The sequence below is a fragment of the Seriola lalandi genome, unplaced genomic scaffold (genome assembly GCF_002814215.2).
Source record: "Seriola lalandi dorsalis isolate HSWRI2012SDOR001 ecotype SW California unplaced genomic scaffold, Sedor1 jcf7180002054879, whole genome shotgun sequence".
NCBI classification, from domain to species: domain Eukaryota; kingdom Metazoa; phylum Chordata; class Actinopteri; order Carangiformes; family Carangidae; genus Seriola; species Seriola lalandi.
In genome coordinates this window covers 1,301,787-1,314,761 of record NW_019525432.1, presented here as the reverse complement: position 1 = coordinate 1,314,761, position 12,975 = coordinate 1,301,787, and the positions used below count along the sequence as shown (strand labels likewise).

At 38.8% G+C, this 12,975-nt stretch overlaps 2 protein-coding genes across 2 annotated transcripts in view; both read left to right on the top strand.

The window, feature by feature from the left end:
* Nucleotides 1–417: 417 nt before the first annotated feature.
* Nucleotides 418–8,263, top strand: txlna (taxilin alpha). Its single transcript, XM_023428516.2, has 11 exons — nucleotides 418–502; nucleotides 1,367–1,550; nucleotides 2,003–2,266; nucleotides 2,515–2,606; nucleotides 3,709–3,879; nucleotides 4,279–4,473; nucleotides 4,654–4,773; nucleotides 4,881–4,955; nucleotides 5,082–5,174; nucleotides 5,278–5,373; nucleotides 5,882–8,263. The coding sequence occupies exons 2-11, from the start codon at nucleotides 1,367–1,369 to the stop codon at nucleotides 6,209–6,211; spliced, it is 1,620 nt and encodes a 539-aa protein (XP_023284284.1). The 5' UTR covers nucleotides 418–502; the 3' UTR covers nucleotides 6,212–8,263.
* Nucleotides 8,264–8,866: 603 nt separating this feature from the next.
* eif3i (eukaryotic translation initiation factor 3, subunit I) overlaps nucleotides 8,867–12,975 on the top strand; it is a 13,236-nt gene continuing 9,127 nt past the window's right edge. Inside the window, exons 1-9 of the mRNA XM_023428520.2 lie at nucleotides 8,867–8,997; nucleotides 9,447–9,539; nucleotides 9,654–9,741; nucleotides 9,878–9,943; nucleotides 10,105–10,254; nucleotides 10,796–10,923; nucleotides 11,176–11,286; nucleotides 11,739–11,828; nucleotides 11,974–12,047. Coding sequence (XP_023284288.1) covers nucleotides 8,995–8,997; nucleotides 9,447–9,539; nucleotides 9,654–9,741; nucleotides 9,878–9,943; nucleotides 10,105–10,254; nucleotides 10,796–10,923; nucleotides 11,176–11,286; nucleotides 11,739–11,828; nucleotides 11,974–12,047 — 803 coding nt within the window. The 5' untranslated portion in view covers nucleotides 8,867–8,994. The remainder of the gene's footprint in view (nucleotides 8,998–9,446; nucleotides 9,540–9,653; nucleotides 9,742–9,877; nucleotides 9,944–10,104; nucleotides 10,255–10,795; nucleotides 10,924–11,175; nucleotides 11,287–11,738; nucleotides 11,829–11,973; nucleotides 12,048–12,975) is intronic.

Sequence of the window (12,975 nt, the reverse complement as noted above, 5' to 3'; positions counted from 1 at the left end):
TACAATTTCTATTTTACATAACATCACTGTCCATAAATTTATGAGAGCAACCTGCAAAGGTGTGCATTTTCCAGATGTTTCAACCTCGTGTAATACATTTCAGCAGCAAGTGATTAAAATAGATTTTCCTTGTTTTCTAAAAAGAGACTGAATAACTTGAGAAGGGGCTATCAATACGAAATAGCTTGGAAAAGATCTAATATCTAGTTTTGAAGGTATTTGTTTAATTATTTAATCTAAAAGAGTGTTTTTGTTCTAGGTTATGCTGTAATTTCTTAAATTAAAATTGTATTTTCATTTTATTCCATTAAAACACATGTATTAATCTATTAATCCTTCAGATGGCAGCATAGCATCAAGCTGGGATGTAAACTGCAGTTAAAAAGTATGACGAAGAAGAGGTATCCAAAGTTATGACCGGAAGTCATTTTTTTCAGTCTCACGCCGTTGAGGAAACCTGCAGTTCACAGGCACATTAGCTATTTCCTCTTGGAGTCTGAAGGTAAACAATTCGCTAATACCTGGGAATGCAAGATATACTTCAGAGACAAGTACATGTGTAGTCTACCTATGTTTGTGGATTTTAATGTCCAGTATACATGAGCTACCACTGGCTAACTGCTAGGCGTGTAAGCTATTTTAGCTGCATCTGGCGGCGAGTTAGCGTTAGCGTGTGCTAGCTAACATAATGTGAGTGCTCGATAGCAAGTGGGAAAACGAAAGCTAGTGAGGACAGGACAAGACTGGATATGAAATCTAGCTGAAATTTTCTATGAAATTTGTTGGTCCTCATGCCAAGCTTGAGCTTAAAATATTTAGGTATGTACATGTCGTACATTTGTAACGAGTAGGTTCACTAACTAACTAACCCAGCTCAGAGAGGGCTGTTACAGAATTGATGTTAGCTTCAATTATGGCAGTTGAAAGTTTCTCTGCAAATGATCCAATACACATAGATATTAGAAGAATCATAATTAAACTTCCAGGCTTCAGTTCAGCACTCACCAAACACGAAACAGTGGTTATCTTTAACATTTCAGTATGTTTGTGGCTCCTAATACCAACGTTAAACATCCCTGTACCGCGGAGGACGAGTTAGCATAATTAGGTTCACATTTCTTTAAATTTATTGTCAACTTGGTGCTTCATTTGTTTTTTGTTTTTTTACGTAAGACTGTAACCTCAGAGCTGAGCCGGTATTGGACCCAGGAAAGAAAAGCATGTTTATGATGATTCATTTTTCACTGCGTCATTGGGAGGGATTTCCAAAAGCACCGAAACAGTCGGTTTAAATATCAACCAGTCCCACTACATGTTGTTTAAAAATTGAAACTAGACATCCTTGCCCTTTTTACTTGTCATGCAGATGAAAAAGCAAGACACTGATGAGTCTGCCACCCAAGGCAGTGAGGACTCTCCACTTACAGCAGAAGGGACTGAGTCGCCTCCAGCTGCAAAAGACAGCTCTGACAGCAACAGCCCCAAAGAGTCTGAACCACAGACCCCACAGACAGACACACCGCCGCAAGGGGAAGAGGCTGTAAGTGAAGGTAAACTTGTGATTATTTTCAATGTAAATTGTATGTTGTTGACATGACTGTCTCAATGTCTTTTTTTTACATGAGAACTATTTACAACATGGTCAGTAGGATTGGACTTTGCTGTCTGTCACTGTGGTTGTCAAATCCTGAACGGATAGGTTAATTTGTAATTTTATAAAGGATATTTTGTAATATGACACCTTCTGATAATCTACATCAGGGTCTCTGTGTCTTGCACGATTACATGTCTAATAAAACTGCACACCAAATCCCACTTTTTAATTTTAATATGGCGCTTATTACCAGCCATATGTACCCAGTTGTAGATGTTTATACAAACTTTAAAGGCTCTAACCGTATTGACCACCGGGTGTATCAAATAGGTTCCTATCTTTCTCTAGATAGATAGATAAACATTTGCCTTCTTTTTGAATCATGGTTTTTCCTTCCATTGTGTCTAGTTGCAACAGCAGCACTGTCTAAGTGTGACATGGCTGAGGAGCTGAGTCGTCAGTTAGAGGACATCCTCAGCACCTACTGCCGGGAAAGCATCTCAGACGATGCCAGCGCCCTGCCCAATGGCCAGTCACACAGCCTGGAGCTCAATGGTCTGACCAATGAGAAGGAAGACAGCAAGTCAGAGAAGGGCAAAGTCAATGGAGGTGACATTGGGGTGGAGAAGGAGCAGAAGAAGACTCAAGAAAAGAAGAAAGTGAAGGGTCTGGGTAAGGAGCAGCTCACAGTTTCCATAAAGAGCTCTGGAGTGACTTAATATCTTTTGTGCTGCCACCGTAGAGACACTGTGTATGTTTTAATGGATTGGTGATACTATTAGACTATCACAGATACAAAAACTATCATCTTAAAAGTATGGTATCCTATAAACAGGGTAGTTTGCCAATGGAACTTAAAACTATTCTGTCATCTAGCTGGTTCCCTGATTCAGTCATATCTGTTTTTCTTCTCTGTGTAGGTAAGGAGATCACCCTCCTCATGCAGACTTTGAACACACTGAGCACACCAGAGGAAAAGCTTGCAGGCCTCTGTAAGAAGTATGCTGAACTGGTGAGTGGTTCCTGAAAATGTGATTAATTTTTAAATCTTGTTGGTGGCACTACACTTCACCTTAATCTTTTTTAAATGGACTTAAAACATTGTTAGTGTGCAAATGCATAATTTTCTTCAGTGTTTAAAAGTTAGATCCAGTCCATACAAATTTAATTAAGAACGACTCGAGGAATCTGTATTTTTTTTTTCGAAATCAGTATTTTAGACACTTATTTTACATGTAATAATTACTTGAAGACATTACTTTGGTTTTCTACTTTCAACAACTCATCTGCCAGTCAGTAAACCACCAGATGTCACAGATGAAATATGGGTTTAGTCAGTCAGATCAGAGAATGTGGAGTTGAACAGCTCCATATTCCAAAACAACTATGTAAACAACCCTTAAATCAAATTAAGGAGAAAAAAGTAGCAATAACAAAGTGCCTGGTTCAGCTGCCTGATAGAAATGACCACGTGCTGTTTATTTAAAAAGGAACATTCTTTATTTGTAAACATTCCAAACTTTATCCTAAAATAAAGGACTTAATTAAACTGTATGTATATACATTTGTGTTTGTGCTGACTTAAAATAGAAAAATAGAAAAAAAATGCTCTTCTTATCATCTGAGTCAGGACACACTGTGTGTGTGTGTGTGTGTGTGTGTGTGTGTGTGTGTGTGTGTGTGTGTGTGTGTGTGTGTGTGCAAACAGGGAGTGTACTAGAAGGTGATGCAGTGATCTTTGTCAGACACAGAGTGGTGCAATGAAGAGCCTTGTCCTATGACCTCAATATGTGTCAGGTTGTTGTGTCGCATTTTGCAGTTTTAATGATGACCACTTATGTTCTACAGTGTCTGTAGGAAGTTTTTATATTGATTTCGCTTGTGCATATAGGTTTGCAAGACAGATCATCTGTTTGAATGTGTGTGACTTTCAATGAGAAACAAAGCAGCAAAAAAAGTGAACTGATGAGCATAAAAACAGCTCAATACATTTTAACTTTAAAACATGCATGTAATCAACAAACAGCATAATATTAAAGGAAACTGTGGTTGGAAGATATTTCAGTATTCAACAAAAGTCAATATATGTCTAATCTTGCGTTTGTTCGTGACAGCTTGAAGAGCACCGCAACACCCAGAAGCAGATGAGAGTGCTGCAGAAGAAGCAGAGCCAGCTGGTGCAGGAGAAAGACAACCTGAGGAACGAGCACAGCAAGGCCATCCTGGCTCGCAGCAAGCTGGAGAGCCTCTGCAGGGAGCTGCAGAGACACAATCGCACACTCAAGGTACACAACAGACACCAGTCATAGTGAATTTAGACTTTTAACTGCTGCAGTGATTTGATAAAATACTTCCTGCAACAAAAGTGTCTCTACACTGGAGTTTCTGTATATTCATCAGTTTATTTAAAAGTGGTCTTGGGTCGGTCTCTAATTTAAGTAAGGATTAGCTATAACATACAACGTTTTTGAAGTAATTGACTTGTCTGTGTGTTTTACAAACTGTAGTTGTTGGACATCTATTACAAGAGTGAAATGCCTGCTGCATCTTTCTTATCAGAATTTCTGTCCTCAGATTGTGATTTTGAGGTGAGGCAGCTTTCTGAGGTGGAAGCAGGTAACACAGCATGAATGTTCCTTTCACACAAATGATATTTGTCATGTTCCACTTCTTCCCCTCTGCAGGAAGAAGGGATGCAAAGAACGCGTCTAGAGGAGGAGAAAAGGAAGGAGGTGACCTCTCATTTCCAGGTGACGCTGAATGACATCCAGACTCAGATGGAGCAGCACAATGAAAGAAATGCCAGCCTCCGGCAGGAGAACACCGAGCTGGCTGAGAAACTGAAGAAACTTTATGAGCAGTACAAATTACGGGAAGAGGTGAGTGGCCAGTTTCCCTTTTTCTCCACATCTGCGTGTTTTAGGTGCAGTATGTGAGTTCTCTTTCATTTCAAAATGCCAGTTTAATGTCTTATAAACACAATCATGTCAATTTACCCCATTGATACAGTTAGTTTAGCAGGCATTTTTATCCCTCTGCCCTTGTGTAACCCTCTCCAGCACATAGACAAAGTGGTGAAGCACAAAGACCTGCAGCAACAGCTGGTCGATGCCAAGCTGCACCAGGCTCAGGAGCTGCTAAAGGAGTCGGAGGACCGCCACGACAGAGAGAAAGACTTTGTAATGATCCACAAATACATAAATAGAATATAATCACAAGGACAGTTTTTTTTCCTGTTGTTATACACAAATGTAACCATTATGTGTCTGGTACCCCCACACCCAAGCTGCTGAAAGAAGCTGTGGAATCTCAAAGGATGTGTGAGCTGATGAAGCAGCAGGAAGTTCACCTCAAACAGCAGGTTTTCCACGAGTTCTTATTCTTACTTTTTTATAGCTAAACTGTGCTTGACTTCACATTGACAACATTTGTTTTGGTGCAACAAGTGTTTTTATATGATCAAACCATGTGTTGTATTGTTTTCCAGCTGTCGCTGTACACAGAGAAGTTTGAAGAGTTCCAGACAACTTTGTCCAAGAGCAACGAAGTCTTCACCACTTTCAAACAGGAGATGGAGAAGGTGAGGTGTCAGTGCAATTGTGAGGGTGTCGGGAGAGAGAGAGAGAGGGAGAGAGGAGTTGTTGACAGGAGGATGAGACAGTCTTGTTTTCTTTGATTCACAGATGACTAAAAAGATCAAAAAGCTGGAGAAGGAGACGGCCATGTATCGATCCAGATGGGAGAGCAGCAACAAGGCTCTTCTGGAGATGGCAGAGGAGGTAAAGCAGCTTTTGGTTTTATTATTGTCATGCGTAGCGTTCACAAAAATGCTAGATGCTGAATAACTCTGGCCAGATAAATACTGTATATATTGGGCACCAACATCAGGGAATCTCATAGATTTTCTCTAATGACTGAAAACCAAAAAATCTAAAACCAATCCAGAACAAATAACCAAATAAAGTCTGTAAGCTTTTCCATTTGTTATTAAAACACTTATAACATATTTCCATTGTATTTATCTTTCATAAAAGCACATTATGTGGTGATTTTAACACAATCTTATAAGCTACACTTTTGTGTTTGTTCAGTTTTTGATGAATGTGTGCTCCACACTCAAATGAAATAACTTCAGTCAGTGCAAATTATTTTTATGTTATTGGCCTAATAAATACAATGAGAATGTGACAGGGAATATTATACTAAGTTTGTAGTTTTTCAAGTTGTGTCAGTTCAAATAACTATAATACAAAAAGCATAAAGACACATATTTTTATGTGTGTACAGAAAGCTGTGCGGGACCGGGAGTTTGAGGCTCTTCAGGGTAAAGTCCAGCGGCTGGAGAAACTGCGGCGGGCGCTCAAAGTTGAGCGGAACGAGCTCAACAAGAAGGTCCAGAACCTCAGTGGTCAGCAAGGTGGCACCGCAGGAGCCCCCACCTCCGACCCAGGGACCGACTCCCCCTCTCCACCACCTACAGACTCTCTGCTGGAGCCCAGCGCCTGTCCCATTCCGGACACCACCCCCTGCTCCCACTCCTGCCACTGTGACCCAGAACTGGACACAGAGCCCCTAGTAAAAGAGGCAAACGCTCAGCCTATCAGCGTGCAGGAATGAAGCTACGCTGCTCACAGATCTTCACTCCCCCCCCCTTCAGCATCAAGCCACCAAAAGATAAGCCACCAGCCTGCAAGCCGCTACTCCTCTGCTGGAAGAAGCTGATGTTAAACACTGGTCCAGGAGCAGATCAGAAAGTCACACCTTCATATATTTTAGGCAGAATTTCTGATCAACTTTTGATGGAGGGATTAACTTGTTTCCTCCCACTATCCTGTGCAGGCTTCATAAGGTGATGAAAAGATTGTGCCTCATCTGTCAGCACATTTACATGCACATTATGAATCAGTAACTGTGAATGATTTGATTAAGATAATAGTATGATTAAAGCATTCACATGCTTTGCAATAAGCCAATTTCCCACTATAATCAGATTTTCATGATTCATTTATTAATTTCCTCGAGCATGCCTGGCAGCCTACAGGAAAAATAGAGAAAGACCAACGAATTTTGCGTTTCTTTTTCAAATTGGTGAATCATTTTATTTATTAGTTACAAAATAAAAGCTCCAAATAAAGTCTCAGATATCCACTCCCAGAAATCATACTAAAGGTGTATACATATCAGAGTAATTTAGAAGATCTATAAGTTATCCAGCTCTGTTATACTTTCCCTAACACAACACTGTTTACATGATAGATTATTAGTGTGTATGTAAATGTACTGACTGACTCTGTGTTGTGCTGTTTGACTACACATTCCCTTTCTAACTTGCATCAACCATAGAATTGCTTGACAAGATAAATAACATTGCTGCTTGGGATGACGCAAGCCTAACAGGTGTATGGCAAGAGGAGTCATCAGAGGTTGAATGATTTGTGTGTTTGTGTGTGTGCATCCACTCAGTCTGTCTCATTTGCATCGTGAGCAACAATTTTTTTGGGAAGGGGTTTCATTCATAGCTTGCAGTACTCTAAAGGCCACTTTTAGAAACGTCATGTTTTTCTTTCAGGTGAGGTCTTAGCAGAGAGGTCAAACAAAATATGTCTTTACAGCATCTATGTTTTCAGTTTTTGCTCATAGACCACTTTAGGGAAAAGTTGTTTTCCTGTTTGTGTCACACTTCTCCATGTGCAGTGTTTGATATTTTTTTGGGGTCTGTATTTATTGTTTTAAGCATAATCTCTGATATTGAAATGTATCTATTTTACAGAGCACCATTGTAAAACTAAATCAGTTTAGTTTTTATTGATTTAGACTGTTTATAAAGGTGGTACTTATATGACAAACTTTTCATTCCTAACCTGTCTGGGTTCAGTTGCCCTTTTCTTGTTTTACATGTTTTTCAGTCTGCCTATAACCATGTAATGATGACCACTTTATTCCCATCTTTATGTTTCGGTGTGGATGCTGTGTGTGTGGGTGGGGTGGGGTGGGGTTACGTGGCGAAGATTGTGTCCTTCCAGCCCTGGTAATTGCAGTAGTTTGTAATCAGGTTTTATCAAGAGAATGTTCAAGGACCTCTATGCAATGTTTGCCTCTTGGTTTTATTCTGTGGCAGTCTGAACTGACAAGCACTTAGCTGAGAATGTATATTCATTATATCCACTGTCCTGCATGGATGTACTGTATAAACAGACAACATATCTCACAGCAGAACTTTTTTGCTTAAGTTTGAACCCTGTTTGTCGAGCTACTTTCAGTTGTTTGACATCGAGTGAAATATTGTGCATCTCCCAGGAGCTTTAAAAGGTGACTGTGCCAAGTGGGAATAAGGAGGAAAAATTTGAGAAAATGTTATTGGAATTCTGAATTGTAGTTTTACTCCAAAATGTGTCCATTTCTCTTCAGACATTCTTATGTATTACTCAATATGTAGCATCAATAACAAGGACAACTGATCAAATCAGTCATTTTCAACTTGAATCTCAATGGCAAACCTAATTTCTTCCATTGTCCCACAGGACATTCATTATATCTCCAGTCCTGTGTCAAATATCGAAGTTCATTGACCATGAAAAGGAACCAAAGATGTTTCCTTTTTTGTCTTTTGCAGTACTTTTATCTGGCTGTGTATATTTTGTTTCTTGTTAAATAAAAGATGTAACAGTGTATATTTGATTTGTTGGCTCATTTAAAAAAGAATACATATATCAATGTCTACAAATGCATGAGCAGCCACTGTTTATTCAAATTGAGCTTATGATATGTGTCAGGGATTCCTCAGATCTGCTCACATTACACCAGAGTCTGCCTTGAAAGTTGAATTTTAGCAACATCTTGCACTGAGCTGTATAATTACACTCCTTCAATCCATGTTCTTGTTGCTCTCAAAAGTAAAGTTCTCAATGCCGTATTCCTCTACATGGCAAGGTGTTGATGCAGCACCAGACTAGACTAAAAACAGTGAAATCTTGCATCAGATAGGGCAATTGGGGTTTTAGTTACAACACTTCTCAAGCAAAAACACACCTTTGGACACCCCATTCTATTATATTATTTATCAAAAATATGTTGTTCATATTATAAAATTCATATGTTCATATTATATAATCATTTCATTTTTATTTGTTATATTTGGGGAAAAAATTAGGGGATTTTACCCCTTAAAAATCTTAAACCAGAGAGAAAACCCATAAAACACCATAATGTATTATAGTGCTACAATGCGGTATTATAGCTAGGGGGCGCACTGACGCCATCTTGCTGTTTGACACAGGAATTACGTCACCTTCCTTTTCCGCCGCGGCTCTGGCGCTTGAAGCACGAGTGTTCATCTTTTCTCTCTTTACGGGAGACGTAGTGAACATACTGGACAGAGTGGCAACACATAGTTGACAAAAATGGTTAGTGTATTCTTTGTTAAAGAATTTCCTACGACTTATATTTTGGCCCGAATGATGCTCATTGTCTTTCTGAGACTGTTAGCTCCGGTTTAGCTAGCATATCTGCCTTGGCTAGCCGTTAGCTTAGCTTCCAAATGAGCCAGCGTTTACATTAATTTTAGCTAGCTAGTGTTAGCGGTGTGATGTAGGTGATGCACGATGATTCACCGGCCTGTATCAGCTGATAGACCTGGACAGATGTACCTTATATAGTAATATACAAGTAAATATAACATTACTTGCTAGTTTGTTAGCACAGAGCCAACATGTTTACTTGTTAAAAACACGTTAACTTTTGGACGCCTGTTCAGTGGAAGACTTATAACTGACCCAACATCTAGTTGACAGCTGCTGGTGTTTTTATAAATCGGTAAGACTGTCCAGGTGTTGATGTCTATTCCTCCCCACAGAAACCCATTCTGCTCCAGGGCCATGAGAGGTCCATCACTCAAATCAAGTACAACAGAGAAGGAGACCTGCTGTTCTCTGTAGCTAAAGACACGGTGAGTTGATAGCTATTAAGATATGCACTGACTCCTGCTATTATCACATTGTTCAACATGCAAGTTTGTTTAGTAACTTATTTGTTATATCTGCTGCAATGTTCCCCACCATAGGTAACCAATGTGTGGTACTCTGTCAATGGTGAGAGGCTCGGCACCTACAATGGACACACAGGAGCTGTGTGGTGTGTTGACTGTGACTGTATCCTTTTCATGAAGTGCACTTCTATGTGTTGTTTTTATCACAAACATATGTATGATCTCATATTCCAGTGATAGTGTCTGTAGCTATGCTAGCTGATGTTGTACATGTCGGGTTCCTTAACGTCCTCTCTCAGGGGACACTAAAAATGTATTGACAGGATCAGCAGACAACAGCTGTCGACTATGGGACTGTGAGACCGGTAGGTGAAAACAAGTTGCAGACTGAGATTGAGGCATGTGTGTTCTGTGTTTCACAATCAGTCAGTTAGACTTCTCCATGTCAGAAAGTGTAAAGTCTCCAGTTCCAGCAATAGTTTGAGATCCTACACCTAAAAAACTCTTGTGCCTCTGTGCTGCACAGGTAAACAGCTGGCCCTGCTCCAAACCAACTCTGCTGTTAGAACGTGCGGCTTCGACTTCAGCGGCAACATCATCATGTTCTCCACAGACAAGCAGATGGGTTATCAGTGCTACCTGAACTTCTTTGACCTGAGGGATCCACAGCAGATTGGTACATACCACACACTGCAAACAAACTGATGCTTCACTCAGCAGGAGCTTTTCTTTTTTTTTACCTTAAAGATAGTTACTAGACCAGACACATCAACCTTTTCTCAACATTTTCCTTGGGTTAATGTGTTTGTTAAACATGGATTGTACAAATATCTGTTACACCCTTCTTAAACTAACTACATCGCATACTATGAAGTAATGATTTCACATATTCCTCTTTTTGTTATTAGTGGCTATTAAATGTTAGCTCACATGTGGCTGTTTTAGAATGTAAGGAGAGAGTTGGATATTTCTTGTTGGAAATTCATGTATGATGACTGAAAAACATTGTTAAAAAAAAAAAAAAAATTGAAAATGTTCAGTGGGAAATGTCATGTAGCTTTAAACAGTATTTAACAAAGCGATGAGGTCACAAGTCACTGTATGAATACTCCCTTATGTATTTACCTTTTGACAGTTACACTGTTGAATATAGTGATCAGCAGGAATATGCTCCTCTTAGTGCTATAACAAGTGAATCTGTCTTTCTGTCTCTGCAGAAGACAACCAGCCCTATCTGTCGATACCCTGCAGTGACCACAAAATCACCAGTGCTGTGTGGGGACCTTTGGGAGAGTTTGTTATTGCCGGCCATGAGAACGGCGAATTCAACCAGTTCAGTGCTAAGGTACTGGGAACTTATAGGAATGTAATAAACTGCACATGTGTCACTGACTGCAAAAAAAAAATCTGATATTGATTATGAAAAACCATAAATTACCTAGAAATACCTACGTACTTTGCCAGCAAATATGTTTAAATAAATGTCAGTAATTAAGGATATGAAGCATATAAATGGGCAAATGTATCCTGGAGGTTTGAGAGAACTATTTTGAAGTTTCTACGTGAATGTACTGATGTTTGTCTTATTTGTGGACAGTCTGGAGAGATCCTGAAGAAGGCCAAAGAGCACACCAAGCAGATCAATGACATCCAGACATCAGTCGATCTCACGATGTTCATCAGTGCGTCAAAGGACAACACTGCCAAGGTAAGACCCCTATCTACTCTCATACTTGAAAAGTAAAAGTTGTCCTGTATCATGTTTTTTTAATCTTTTTCTTCTTGTTTGTGTAGCAGCTTCAACACTTAAATCATTTTGTCTGTCTTTGTTAGACTGGACATATATGGATAATTATATTGTTTACAACTACTGGTGATAGAATGGCAACTCAATTTATAAGATGAATGCTCACACAACCTCTGACTGGTTGTGTATTGCAGCTTGTACAGTTGATTATTCGTGGTTCCCTGAAGGGTAGATGGTAGTCTATGTGAAGGATTTAATTTATCAAACATTATTACTACTGAAATTAGCTCAGTTAGAGAGTCACCATTCCCTGGTTAAATCCATAATCCATTTATTCTGAATCTGATTTTCACCTTGACCTGCCTACTCTATACTATGACTGAGGATTGGTCGTCTTCTGTGTTTCCTCTCAGCTGTTTGACTCCACTTCTCTGGATCACATCAAGACTTTCAAGACAGAGAGACCTGTCAACTCTGCTGCCATCTCCCCCATTATGGAGCATGTAAGATAAAACTCTCTCAGTACAATATGTATCCAACTATGACATACATTTGCTTCATTTGGTGTTTTCTTCATTGAATCTTGCAACAAAAAAGCTGTATCTCATAACAGATTTTTGAAACTTGTATATGGTGTGTGTGGTTCAGGTGGTGATGGGAGGTGGACAGGAAGCCATGGAGGTCACCACTACCTCCACCAGGATCGGCAAGTTTGAGGCCAGGTGAGGTCAAATGTGGGGAAGGTAGATTAGAGGTCAAGAGCGATAACCTCCTCCCTACTGTTATCTAAACCTAAACGTCATTGTAAGGCATATAAGCCTGTCTTAGTATCGTAAGTCACAAAAACGTCATAGTATAGTAATGCATAAAACGTCAGTAAGGCATAAAACGACATAGTATAGTAAGTCAAAAAAAATGTCATAGGTATAGTAGGGCATAAAAAAACTTCAAAAACATAATATAGTAAAGCATGAAAATCAGTATAGTAAGGCATAAAAAAATTATACTGAAGTAAAGCACAAAAAAACTCAAAAAAGGTCATAATAGAATAAGGTGTACAAACATCAAAAAATGTCATAGTAAAGTAAAACAAAATGTCATAAAAACGTCATAGTAAGGCATAAAAATAAAAACATAGTGTATGGTAAGGCATAGAAATGTCAGAAAATGTCATAGAATAGTAAGGCATAAAAACGTCATAGTATAATAAGGCATTAAAAAAAAACTTAGTATATTAAGGCATAAAAACGTCATAGTATGGTAAGGCATTAAAAGAAAAACTTAGTATAGTAAGGCATAAAAACGTGTATAGTAAGGCATACAAACATCAAAAACATAGTATGGTAAGGCATACAAGCGTCAAAAAATGTCATAGTACAGTAATTTAAAAAAAAAAAGAGTCATAAAAACATAGTATAATAAGGCATAAAAACGTGAAAAAACTTCATAGTATACTAAGGTATAAAAACGCCAAAAAACGTCATAGTATAGTAAGGCATGAAAACGCCAAAAAACGTCATAATATACTAAGGCATAAAAACATGAAAAGATGTCATATTATAGTAAAGCATAAAAATGCCAAAAAACATCATAGTATAGTAAGGCATAAAAACGCCAAAAAACGTTGTAATATACTATGGCATAAAAACA

What these genes read in the sequence shown, in the direction of transcription:
- txlna (XM_023428516.2), top strand. Translation starts at nt 1,367, where the DNA reads ATGAAAAAGCAAGACACTGATGAGTCTGCCACCCAAGGCAGTGAGGAC. An exon ending in GTAAGAAGTATGCTGAACTG is followed by an intron (nt 2,607 to 3,708) that starts GTGAGTGGTTCC and finishes TGTTCGTGACAG; the next exon opens with CTTGAAGAGCACCGCAACAC. An exon ending in GACACAATCGCACACTCAAG is followed by an intron (nt 3,880 to 4,278) that starts GTACACAACAGA and finishes TCCCCTCTGCAG; the next exon opens with GAAGAAGGGATGCAAAGAAC.